The sequence below is a fragment of the Contarinia nasturtii genome, unplaced genomic scaffold (assembly GCF_009176525.2).
Source record: "Contarinia nasturtii isolate CC-2019 unplaced genomic scaffold, AAFC_CNas_1.1 Cnas_scaffold_3116, whole genome shotgun sequence".
NCBI lineage: Eukaryota > Metazoa > Arthropoda > Insecta > Diptera > Cecidomyiidae > Contarinia > Contarinia nasturtii.
Window position 1 is genome coordinate 14,019 of NW_022200428.1, and position 13,121 is coordinate 27,139.

General features: G+C 33.0%; 3 protein-coding genes across 6 annotated transcripts in view; all 3 read left to right on the top strand.

Moving 5' to 3' along the window:
- The window catches only part of LOC116349769, a 2,589-nt gene extending 913 nt beyond the window's left edge, over positions 1-1,676 (top strand). Inside the window, exon 2 of the mRNA XM_031781354.1 lies at positions 290-1,676. Within this exon, the coding sequence (XP_031637214.1) occupies positions 335-1,615 (1,281 nt within the window). The 5' untranslated portion in view covers positions 290-334 and the 3' untranslated portion in view covers positions 1,616-1,676. The remainder of the gene's footprint in view (positions 1-289) is intronic.
- Positions 1,677-1,998: 322 nt separating this feature from the next.
- On the top strand, positions 1,999-3,811 carry LOC116349711 (endoribonuclease Dcr-1-like). Its single transcript, XM_031781262.1, has 2 exons — positions 1,999-2,079; positions 2,292-3,811. Exon 2 carries the CDS (start codon positions 2,302-2,304, stop codon positions 3,724-3,726), a length of 1,425 nt encoding a protein of 474 aa, XP_031637122.1. The 5' UTR covers positions 1,999-2,079; positions 2,292-2,301; the 3' UTR covers positions 3,727-3,811.
- Positions 3,812-8,359: 4,548 nt separating this feature from the next.
- LOC116349706 lies at positions 8,360-12,464 on the top strand. 4 transcript variants are annotated; one of them, XM_031781255.1, is made up of 3 exons: positions 8,431-9,960; positions 10,761-10,865; positions 11,012-12,464. In XM_031781255.1, exons 2-3 carry the CDS (start codon positions 10,803-10,805, stop codon positions 12,380-12,382), a joined length of 1,434 nt encoding a protein of 477 aa, XP_031637115.1. In that variant the 5' UTR covers positions 8,431-9,960; positions 10,761-10,802; the 3' UTR covers positions 12,383-12,464. The 4 variants fall into 3 exon arrangements, with proteins under 4 accessions (XP_031637116.1, XP_031637115.1, XP_031637117.1 ...); XM_031781256.1 differs by lacking the exon at positions 8,431-9,960 and adding an exon at positions 8,360-8,380; XM_031781254.1 differs by lacking the exon at positions 8,431-9,960 and adding an exon at positions 10,453-10,573.
- The last annotated feature ends 657 nt before the right edge of the window (positions 12,465-13,121 follow it).

Here is a 13,121-nt window from a genome sequence, read left to right on the forward strand (position 1 = left end):
CACAGATAGCTGGCTAACGATTGGTGTACACCAGTTGTTGGTATACATCGTTAGCTGGTGTATACCAAGCTGGTTAATGAGGCAGTTAATTTGTTCATCACTGTGTTTGTCTTCTATTCCTTCCAATTAAGCTCTCATAAATATATATATCAGAGTGTGATGAAATAACTAAAAGTCAAAAATTCTCTATAAAAATATGTGAATTATGTCCAAAGGATGTTTCGAATATTTTTCGTCAATTGAAGAGGAGAAAATTAAATATTTGAATTTGATTTGACTTCTATTCCAGATTATCTCATCTATCAAATATTGGACGTACTCGGCTGGCGTTAAAATGAATGAAAACCAAAGTGATTCGCAAGAAAAATCATCGGCAAAGAAGCCAAATTTAGACGTGGCAGAAAACCAAAATGATTTATCTGCTGTGGCTGGTCCATCGAAAGAAGAATCACCATCCGGTCTGACTAAGCTCTACATTGATTGTCTAGAAGAGCTTTTCGAATGGTTATCAATTAAGGACCTATTCACACTTCGGCTAACATGCAAGGGATTGAAAAAGATCATCGATATATACATCAAAACATCATATCCAACCATCGGACGTTTCAGATTGGAAAAATACAATTTTGATGTATTCCGTCGAATGGACGCAAGTTCAATAAATTTGGTGACTCAACTTGATATTACTGTTGAAAACAATGATTGTATGCAATTTGAAGAGATCAAAACTATTCTCCACCGTATTGAAACGATTGAAATATCGAAATTTGAATGTGAATATGATATTTACGACACTTTGCTGAGACATTGTGAAAATCTAAAATTCCTTGACATAATTGGATTACATACAAAACGAAATGAATGCTTTTATCAGTCATATCCGACTCTTCAGCACGTTTGTTTATATGAATATCCCATTGATGCAAACATTGATGGAATGTCGAAATTCGAAGCATTCTTTCGTAAAAATCGACAAATTCATACAATATCGACTTATCATGGTGTCTCATTTCTTAACCACTGCGCCAATTCACTGGATGGTGAAGATGGTGTTAAATGTAAACAGCTAAATATGTTAACGCATTATTTGGATGATGATTGTTTGAATGAATTGAAATTGTGGTACGGCAAAAGCTTTTATCAGCGTCTACATTTATACTTTACTCAAATGGAGGATGGGACCGATGTCAATGAGCTCACCAATATCGGATTAGAAAAAATATGCATGTTGTATTTGAACGAAAAATTACCGTTGTTGCCACATTTGAAGGAGATCAGATGTGGTTATGTAACGGATCGAAATTTATTTGAAAATGTGTGGAATGTGGTGGAACGTCTTCATTTGATTGGAAGTAACAACGGTGATATTGCATGGTATCTTCGACATTTTAAAAAATTAAAACATCTAAGTGTCGTTGAATTGGATCCAAAAGAAAATATCATCGATTTAATGGTACTTAACAAGGAACGAGAAGCATTGGCTGGAGCATGCAAGACGACCATTTATGTTCGCGAGAAAGTTTATTTGGCCATAAAGTTCGGAACGTCGAATGTAAATTTCAATTTGGTTGAACTCAAACGGGAGCAGTCATTCGATTGGAAAGATGTTGATTAAAAACTTTTTATAAAGATTTTTTTAATGAAATTAATTCTTTACAATTTGAAGAAAAATTATATTTTTTGATCTTCTTCATTTCTGCTCTTGTTTAGAACTTAGCTTCACAAAAGAATTGTCAGTTTCTATGGAACATTTTTCAGAGTAGAGGCAACTATTAAATTGTAATTCAGGCAGCAAAGTAGAAATAAGTTTCTATGTAAAAAAAATGTTTGAATTAAATTCTATAAAAGAAAAAATTCAATTTAAATTTGCCGCACTGATGTCATTCACGTCTTCTCTGAGAAGACGTCTCTACACAAATAGACATACCAACTCTACACAAAACTCACACCACCAAACCGCCGCCACTCACCTATAATCTGTCATAATAATAAGCTGTCAAACATGTTTTTTGTAACCTAAACGTGTTTTCATTCAGTAAAGACTGATGTGCAAAGAGAATATCAAATTTTTATAAAAAGGTGAGCATTTTTTTGTGTTTTTCATCAATATATCGACGTTTTCATAAGTGTAACGAGTGGATTTACTGAAACCAATGAAGTTTTTACAGAAATTCGAATTTCATTCGATGCAAGCTTTCATTATTACACCTCGGCCGTTTGAATATATTGATGAAAACACAATTACAGAAGTAAACAAAGACAAATGTTCATTTTTTTCTATTTTTTAAAAGATTTATTAAAATGTTACCGATACGGCGAACCTATTTCACATCGAGATTACCAAGTCTGTCATTGCCATTGAGTGACCAAATTTCAGTTGGAAAATTCCTACAGCCAACAAGACGTTCGTGTCCCCGTCGAAATCACATTTTAGGTGGAAATTTTTGCCGTTTTGCCATTCGATTGAAATTATACACAGCTGCAAATAACGATGAGCGAATCAATAGAAAACTAATGCAAACCCGATATAAAGAGGCTTCATCAAATTTCGACCTAATTGATGTAACAATAAATGATTCGCAAAAAATCCGTCTGCCATCGACTGGACAATATCTGAGCGAAAGTATCAGTAAATCTTTGAATAAATGGAAACAAAATGCGCATCATGAAATAAGAAATTTGTATAAAAATTCATCGGTGACCGATGATTTTGTCGTTGAAACGGTGCGCGGTGTCAATCAATCGTTAATCGGATGGTATTTGCAAACGTATGGCATGCAAAATACACTGGCACTCATTGAATGGTTTGGTGTCCCTTTCGATTCAGAGACACAACCAACAACACCGCTTCGGGTCGAGAATACTGCAGAAGCGCAGAAAAAATTAAATCAATTACTCGATGGATACGATATTTTGGAGAAAAAACTCCACTATAAATTCAACGATAAAGCCTATTTATTGCAATCAGTTACACATGAATCGTTCGATGCAAATTATTTGACACCGAACTATCATGGATTGGACTTTGTTGGCGATGCAATTTTAAACTATTCCATCGTTCGACATCTCTTTCGTCAACCACAGTATCTTGATGCGGACCGACTTCAAAATGTATCTTCATTGCTACAGTCAAACAGTTGCCTTGCTACCGTCTCGCTGCGACATGGAATTCATAAATTTATTCGATACACAACACCCACTGTACGCGATAATATCAACAGTTTTACGGCATTTTTGCGACAAAATCGATTCAAACCGGTTAATGATTTGTACTTTCTTGATCGGAAAAATTACGTTTTCGAAGTCCCACCCATTATACCAAGCAGTTTTGAAGCTCTTATGGGTGCAATTTATTTTGATTCCAAAATGGACCTGAACGTAACATCGAACACACTTTTGATTTTAATGGATTGGGATATAAAAAATATTTGTAAAACGAATCCGCAAACAGCGTACGTGGAATTGAATAAATTGGATTCGTCGGCGGTGTTTAGCGATCCGGTGACAGTTGCACCGGGGAAGATTCAAGTATCGGTCACATTGCCAACATTTCAAAATAAACGGTTCAATGGATTCTCTAGAGATGCTCAATTAGCCAAATGGGCAGCGGCCAAAGCAGCTGTCATTCAACTCAAAAAACAAAATAACGTATTCATACCGATCAAACATAAAGACGCATTCAAAGAAGCGAAACAACAAATTTCGTTTAACGAAATTGAATTATAATCGATAAAAATAGTTTTTTAGACAATTATTATGGAAATAATGGTTGTCACAATCAAAATGTAGAATAAAATTTTGATTTCCTCAACATTTTTGTTTATTTGGCGAAAACCGCCACAGAGAAAGTACTTTTTTAGATGATATTCACGTCCAATTTTAGTATCTGGCAAAGTTTAATCAAAGTCATTGGACTTGCATTGAAGTTCACTTTTTCTACAATATTTTTCGAAAATTTTTATTATTTTTAATCTAAATGAAAATCAAATAAATTCAAAAAAGGAACTAACATCCGTAAGTCTAACTTTTCCGCACTGTTGTCAAATTTCTTTCTTTACCGAACGAATCTTTATTTCCCGAAAGATATTGAATATTCACTGGTAGTGCAGTACTAATTAAAAAGTAATAACTACCGAATTCTGATCTGCCAATTAATAGACTATTGACGCATAAATAATTCAAAATATGTAAACAAGCTATTTTCTTTCAAAAAAAATAACATTCTGAAAGTTTGAGGCAATTCTAATACAAATCGAAGGTACCTCCCATACGAAATTTCCGTTTTTGAGTCAAAAATCGAAAATGTTGTATGGGGAATACCTCTATTTGTGATTGAAATTTCTCCCAATATGGCGAAATTATGTATTTTGGCACGACATCCACATGTTTTCATTGTGATTAACTGATGAAAAATGTATGCTTGCAGTAACTTAATCACAATTAAAACGTGTGGATCTTATTTCTCATCAAAATGGAAGAAATTTCAATTTATTTTTATACAAAAGGAAAGAATATACTTGATTGTAGGCTGTAGCGTCTATTTTAGAATACATCGTAATCTATTTAATGTTTAAGAACATAAAACTCATGTTCACAAGATAAGCATTTTTTTTTTCTTTATTCATTCCGATATTTTCAAAGTTTTTTTTAGCAACAAATTAAGATTAATAAGGCTCAATTTCCAACCATTTATGATTAGCGTCTAAAAGATCTTTCGAAACTTTACATTCTTTACATTTTATTTGAACATTCACACGACCTTTAATCAATGCCAAAATCCATTTGAAATCATTCGTTTCGACAATCATATACACCAACCAAAATGTTAACCTTTTCAAATTATTTCCAAATGCAAGAATTTCGCTTAGAGTGCTCTCAGTTAATTTTGTTCTCGAACTGTACCCTACTTGAAGTTCTTCGAGATTCGGTAAATTTTTAACAAAGTGGATCAATGTACTCTCCATTGAAAGATCATGAATTTTTATTTTTTTCAAAAATTGAAGCTTTGTTATACTTGTTGCTTCATCTAGAGCAACACCAATAATGGTTAGATCTTCAAGTTGAACATTATTTTCAACTAGAGAATCCAAACACATATTGAGATCAGTTATAGTCAGATGGTAGCTTAAAATATATAACGTTTCAATTTGTGCAATCGACTCAAACATAACATAGTTTCATCATCCTTTCGAAATACAAAATGTTCAAGTGTAAAACTAACGAGGTTTGGCACAAGACCTACAATAATTTCGAGAATGTATGGATGAGAGGAATCAATAGTGAATGATTTCAGCTGTGGATTTAATCTTACAAAATCAATATAATGACTACCGGTTTTGTCAAAATCAATATAATAATTTTTGTATTTGTATAAAGGGATATTGGCTTCTTCTAACTGCGGATAATGTCGAATGATTTCCGTTGGATTGAAATTTATCTTTTGTAAATCTAAGCATTTCAATGGTGAATTCAAATTAAAGTTAGAAATAGTACAATCAACAATGGTCAATTTTTCAAGAGTATCAAATGGTGAACGTGTGTTAAAATCTAAAGTCTCACTGGCCTTACTAATCTTCAATTCATTTAACGTTTTGCCACACAAATTCGAAATCAAATTTAAAGTATCATTTTCATTGCCATGTTCAGGCTTGAAGTCGATTGATTTCACTGATGGTCCGAAAAAATTTAAAAATTTCTTTGCGCGCGTTAGATCTAACGTAATCGGATCAGTTACATTACAAATTCGTAACATTTCCAATTTAGATGGAAAGGCCGTCTTTGCACTTTGTTGAAACCAAAGACATGTTTCAGCCACATTCAGATAGTCACGAGGATGCGTAATTTTTTGGAAGATGGCTTGAATGCAATCGTCATTAAGTGCATTCAATATATGACTTGGAGAGTCATTTGCGGCTGGTATGTTCAAGTCATACAACACACGGTTTAGACCAAATTTCTTTATTAGACCAATAATTTCCGTCAGATGTATAGTGTGAAGATTCACTTGTTTCAAATAGAAAAACATCAGAAAATCCTTAAACGCTTCAGGAGATGTTGATGCCAATTTGACGTCGCTCTTTACTGCCGCCTCTCCATAAAACATGTCATCGAATACACTGCTTGCCTTTGATAAAATGCATTTATGTGCTGGTATACGCTTTTTCTCCTCTCCGCACACAAAATACACATCGGCTGATCTCTCATTTAGGTACAAACTTCCGATTTTTGTTGCCGGTAATTTATTCCCTTTAATTAATTTCTCGGTTGTGATGGTTTCTCTTTCCAATCGTTGACCTTTGGCTGGACGTACTTCGGATAATGCCATTTTTAACGAGCACAAGAATTGATTGAGTTGAATTCACCAAAAAATTCAAATAATTTTAACAAAATGATAGTTTTTCACTGCGTTTTTCTATGTTTCACACCCAAATGCACATACGAGACTGATGTTTCAGCATAAGATCATTTTCAAATGCATCTAACGACCACTGACGCACACACAGTTGACTAATTACACTTTTATCGTGTCATTGTGTTAGTCTTATTTATGATGTTGAAGTCATTTGTATGAGTTGTGACGAAGTGGAGGATATCAGTTTAACAACGACAATACTATCTTAGAAGTGTTATTTATTTGCAAAATGGTATCGTTCAATTTTTATGCGATCTAAACCTTTGTCCTCTTAACCAATGTAACCAGCAAACCGCAAACAGTGACACTCACACATATGCTTAATTACATTGTCTCATGTGTAGTTGATTTGTCTATTTTCGATCAAATTTTTATAATTATGGGAGGAGATTGAATTCTGAAAATAAATTCAAGATTCACAATTTAAAATGTTTGAGTCAGATGAGCGAATTCCAACGCACAAAAGTTTCTTGGCCACCATCAGTGATGTTTTTGACACCATGTTCAATGATACATGGAAAGAGAAAACCTCGGTCAAAATTGTGGACGCATCGATGGCCGAATTTATGGAATTTCTGCAGTTCTTCTGGGGCTATGATCTCGCCATTCTTTACAAACAAGAATTTTTGAAAAACTATTGCGAAATAATGATCGCCATCACAGTATTTTTGTCAAATAGTTTCCTTGAATTTAGCAAAGATGTAATAAACAATATTTTGCAGATGAATGCGTTGTCTTGTTCAGAAACGGCAGTTTTTGAAGCATATATGGCATTGGTGAAATCGGCAAGCCAACAAGACGAGCTTACCAGAGAAATCGGGAGATTCATTCAACAAAATTCGTTTTGCAACAATGACGCCAGAGGAATTTGCATCATTCGATCCATCGTACGAAGAACTATTCTCATTTAGTGAACATAGAACAATTTTTAAAAAGATTTTATTGAAAAGTGCCAATTCAGAAAAATGACAAAGAAAGAAATTCGATGGTTCATCGAATAAAATATGTTCTGGTTATCGAGTCATAGATACATTATACCACCTATATACCATCGATATACCATAATTCATTAAAAATAAGGAAACAGCAAAATTTTCGGTCAATAAACCACTTTTGTTAAGTGAATTCGGGTATGGTAAACTATACAAATACGATATACGTGAAGGAGAGTATGAAGCAGTGACCATCGCTGAAATTTCAAAGCTGTCTGATAAAGAAAGCATTCTCCATTCTCAAGATATAAACATTCAGCGCAACAAATTTAGCACAGTAAAATTGGTTAAACCGATACTCATTCGACCTCGATTCATATATGCCATTCATACGGAAATGTCACCTGAAACTGGTTGTACTGGCAGTTTGTTGAAATTTGAAGTGAATATAAAGGATTCGTATATCATTGTACAATTTCATGACGATCCGACCATAGATAATTTTGCTAGAGGTTTAATTCACGCTCTCGTTTTTTATCACATTTAAAATAAAGAAATATTTTTTTATAAATCCAAAAATTATCTTATGATACGTTGAAGAGCCTCATGTAAATTGAACGAGTAAATAAGAGAATGATTTTCGACCCAATGTAAAAAGCCTCTCTATTTATGAATGCCGGAACATTTCCCAAGAGATCGTTTTTCCATGGAAATGTTCCGTAGTTCGAAAATCTACAAAAGAATATTAAGAAAAATAAAAAAATCGCTCTTTCTTAAATGATCTTTACATTTTTAGCTGTGTATATGAAATGTGTATATGACAAGGTGTCTGTATTTCAATATTTCGAAGTATCCCCAGTCGTAAGAACCATATTATCAGTGGTGTGTAGGTAAATGTGTAATAATTTGATGCTTTATCATTTACGTTGAATAAATACAGTTGTGTAAACATACAATGTGACGCCAGGTGAAAATTTGGCCTAAATTATACAAAAATGAAGCAATTTTGTGAAAAGAGACCTTGTAAAATATATATGTGTGTGGCGTTTGATTTTATTCATTACTTCAAAGTTAATCAATAAAATATCAATTCTATCGTGTTTTTTACTTTTTTTCCACATATTAATACTAAAAAACTCAAAAATATTTGGGTCGCTTCCTACAATTTGTTCTTTTAATTCATCTTCATCGTTCTTAGTTTCAAAATTCATTCAATTTTAATAACAAAAAAATATATTTCCCAATTCAGTCACAAAATTTCTTTAAAAAAAACTTAAAAAAGCCACGCGATCGAGTGTTTTATTTGGATCATCAAGAGGTTTTTTGTCATTCTAATAAAATAAAATCAAGGAAAAAGTCTGGGTACCATGGATTCGTCCCAAATCACAATCACACCATCCCGCGATTCGCCAAAGAATATTTTGAATTTGCTCAACGACGAATGCATTCAAGCAATTCTGCGTAAATTAACGAACGTCGGTGATTTTTTGAGTGCCGCCGAAACGTGTACACAATTTCAAGAGAATGCAAAACAATGTTATCCGCCGGAATTCAAAGAGTTTTCTATTGATAATGAGTACATCAAATGGAAGCATCCACTCTCTATAAAATGTGCGCCAAGTTTTCTACGGATCTTTGGGCATTTAATCCAGTCTTTGGAATTAAAATACAATGGTGTCGATCAGAAGGAAAAAGAAAATTACACCAAAGTGCTCAAAATGATTGAAAATCACTGTGGTCGTTCATTAATCGAATTGGTTGTCAATGGTATTGACATAAGTTCGACTAATTTCTCCAAGTTCCATGTTTTAGAAAAATTGAATATCTCATGTTGTTCAATGATTGCCATGGAATTGCCACTAAAGCTAAAGGTATTAAAATTGAATTACGTCAAATGCGAAGAAAAATTCGAATGGCATCAAAACCATGCAATACATTTAGAAGAGGCTGAATTTTACAATGTCGATTATCTTGAAGACTCCACATTCATCGAATTTCTAAAGTTCAATTCGCAATTGCAACGTTTGACGATAAATCATTGTGATCATTTGACACCGTCCGTATTCGAGGAAATCAGTAATCTGGTTCCAGATTTGATTGAATTGAATATTGGCATAAGACCCATTTTTGGATATCATTACAATGGTTTGGTGACACAATTGGGAGAATTGAGACAGTTGAAATGCTTAAATTTCATCGCATACAATCAATCGATAACATCACTTATCAATACACTTGCATGGAACAACCTACCAATAGAAGATCTAACAATCAACGATGCACGCTTTGAGCTCGAAGATTTATTGAAGTTGAAACAACTCAAACGATTGGAATTCAGCCGATGTACGACAATTTCGAGCGATGTATTTGTGAAAATAGTGAAGAATTTGCCGGTTTTGACGAAAATTCAGATTAAATCGAACATCAGTCCACATGAACTAATTAAAGCACTCGAATACGGCAAACATTTGATTGAACTCAAAATTTTCACGTTCGACATGCACATCGACTTACATACGTATGAATCGATTTTGATGCTAATCAAAGGCCAGCTTGAACTCACTGTCTACGACGGAACAATTGATGTGGACGATGACATTTTGGTGAAAAATATACGTAAATTTAAAATTATTCCGGAAAAGAAAGTCGAAGAGTATTTGTGACCATTTCCAAAATTATTTCGACTACCAATGAGAAGTCTCTTTTTCTTCAACGAAATAAACATTTTTTTTTTAAATATAAAAATGCGTTTCGATTAAAATTTCTTATTGATTTTGAATAGTTTTTTTAATTGGAAAGAAAGACAATTTATGAATTGAAAAAAAAGACATTTAAATCGGCCGCTAAATGTCATTACAGAGTACCTAGCCTACCTGTCATTACAGAGTACACGTACTCTACAAAAATACACATACAAGCAAATCGTGACTCTCCAATTACCTGTCAAATGCCAACAGTGTAGCTGTATGGATTGATGCACTTAAATATCCTTACATATGGTTGTCATATGTGTCCTTAGTAATTCATCGCGTATTTTCGATACCAAATAAATTAATGTCGAATAGCTTTTCCATTAAAATACTTGTTCCTTTTCAAAATAAATAATTTTGATTTTAATTTAAACATTTAATTGCTAAAGAATCATTATTTTTTGCGTGATTCAATTCTCTTTTAATTTGCTGAAAAATATCATATCAGTTTGTGTAGATTACGCATGTACACAAGAAAAGTATTAAATTTCCCAGTTGTCGTCCATGTTTAAACCGAACATTCATTCTATTCGTGAATTTGTGATCATTTATTTCAGTTGTGATTCGTTATAATTTTGAAAACGTTTTTTTTTTTTCAATTTCAATGAACATTTTCTTTGAATTTATAATAAATTTAATTTGAATATCATTTTTGTTTATTTCTAGTTTCGCTATTTAATTGGATTCACTGTGTAATTTGACGTTAAAATGTTTTGCGATGCACTAATACAGATAGTTCCCAGTAAAAAAAAGACCAAATCGGTTGCGAAAGTAATAGCAAAGGCATACTTACTTAAAAATTACTATTCCATTACTCTACAATTCCTGATCCATTCCTTCAATTCATTTTCCATTCTGTTCCATTATGCATTGATTAATTTCCATTTTTTCCATTCTTTTCTTCTGATCAACTCTAGGTAATAGATGATCGCCCGCTTAAAAAATTTCCATTAACTGAGCTAAACATCCAATGCTTACACGAGATCTTCAACTGGTTACGAATTGAAGACTTATTAAAACTTCGGCGAACTAGCTGGGAAATGAAATTTTTAGTTGAAATTTACATCATACGATGCTATCCAAAATTCGGTCGATTCAGAATGAATAATTTGAATTATAAGATTTTATGTAAAATAGATGCCGGATCACTTAAACTGTTTACTAAAATTGAAATGGAAAAAACCGTTTTCCAAATTTTTGGCATAACGCCAGATGTTCTATTTTCAAAAATGTCGAAAGCTCTCAAGCATATCGAAATGGTTAGCATTGACGAATTCAATTTTAAATCATTTGACATTTTTCATGTTCTAAATTATTGTAAAAATATTAAATGTATTAAAATAACTGGACGTGCGATAAAAAGAAATTTCAAATTGTCAAGTCGCCGATATCCGACCCTTGAACACGTCGCCCTTTATGTTGGCCTATTTGACCGACATGTTTATGGAATTTCATCTATTGGACGATTTTTCCGTGAAAATCCACAGATTCATACATTTTCCACTTATGGCATACATCTTGATGAGTATGAAAGACGATTGGCAAATGCGGGCATCAAATTTGATCAGCTGACTATAAGCCATCATGAGATGACTGATGAAATTTTTGAAAAATTGAAAAAATTGCACGATAAAGGATTTTATCGGCGTTTACATTTTTACGGTTACAAGGCGACTGATGAAATAAATGCAGATTATTTAAATATTGGATTGGAAAAGTTGTGTGTTATGGGTATTCATTGTGATCTGCCACCGTTTCCAGATTTGAAAGAAATCAGATTCGATTATTTTACGCATCCAAGTAATTTTGAAAATGTACGCCATAGCTTGGAACGTATCCATTTACGAACCATGCATAACTTCAATCGCCTTGAGTGGTTTATATGCCATTTCCCAAAAGTAAAACACATTGGAATCAGTAATGTGACATTTAAAAATATTTATAGACATATATACATATATATGGAAGGTGTCATCGATTTACCAGCACTAAACAAAAAACGAGAAAAATTGGAAGGAGCATGCAAGACGACCATTTATGCACAAGAAGACATTTACTTGGCCACAAAATCACAATTCGATCAATTAACATACAGTATGATTGAACTGAAACGAGAACAGACATTTGATTGGAAACATGAGTGGTTGGAGCACAAGGGAAATAAAAATTTGCCTAGATATGACGGAGATAAAAGCTATACAACAATGATATTAAAAGGCGCTATAACGGCGATCACTTCAATCATTACTTTATTCGATATGTATATTGCTTTATTTGAATTTTTATGATAAAATACTAAAATTAAGTAATTAATAGGAATTCTTGTCTAATACAAAATAAACTGCTTGCGATTTTTTTACTTCTGAAAAATGTTGTTGTTTTCTTTCTATATAAAAACTTTCATTTTGGGCATATCTTCAACATTTTCCAATATTAAAACATTTTAGAATCAATAAGGTGGTCGATTTATTACCACCAAATGAAAGAAGCATCGATTTAATGGTGCTTAACAAAAAGGTAGTTTTTTTTGGACGAAATTCACAAAATAGAATGTTGAACGCTTGGAAATATATTCTGAACTGAATGATGTGCAATCGATGAATACTCAAGTTACTTTCGGCATTTATTTTCAAGTGATCACTTGTAAAGAGAGTCGCATTAGTCAGGTGAGACCGCTTATTGCGTCCGAATGGAGAGTAAGGGTGTTTCCAATTGCAGTAGAGTTCAACAATCCAATGGTTTTTTTCATTCATATCCAGTCGGTGCATATAGAATCTCAGTGCATTAACTTTGCAAAAAAGTGCAATATCTTTATTGTCACGGTTAACCACATACAAAATGAACGTATCGCCTATTAATTAGAATTGCGTGTTCAAAGAATTTATATGCAATTATGATATTTTTCTGAGAGCAATTGGCTATGAGTCTCGACGTCAGCTTTCCTACTGAAAATTCATGCAAGTACTATATGTGATACAAATGTGTTGTTAATTCATCAACTACACAGTCACTGAGCTGAGTGTACAT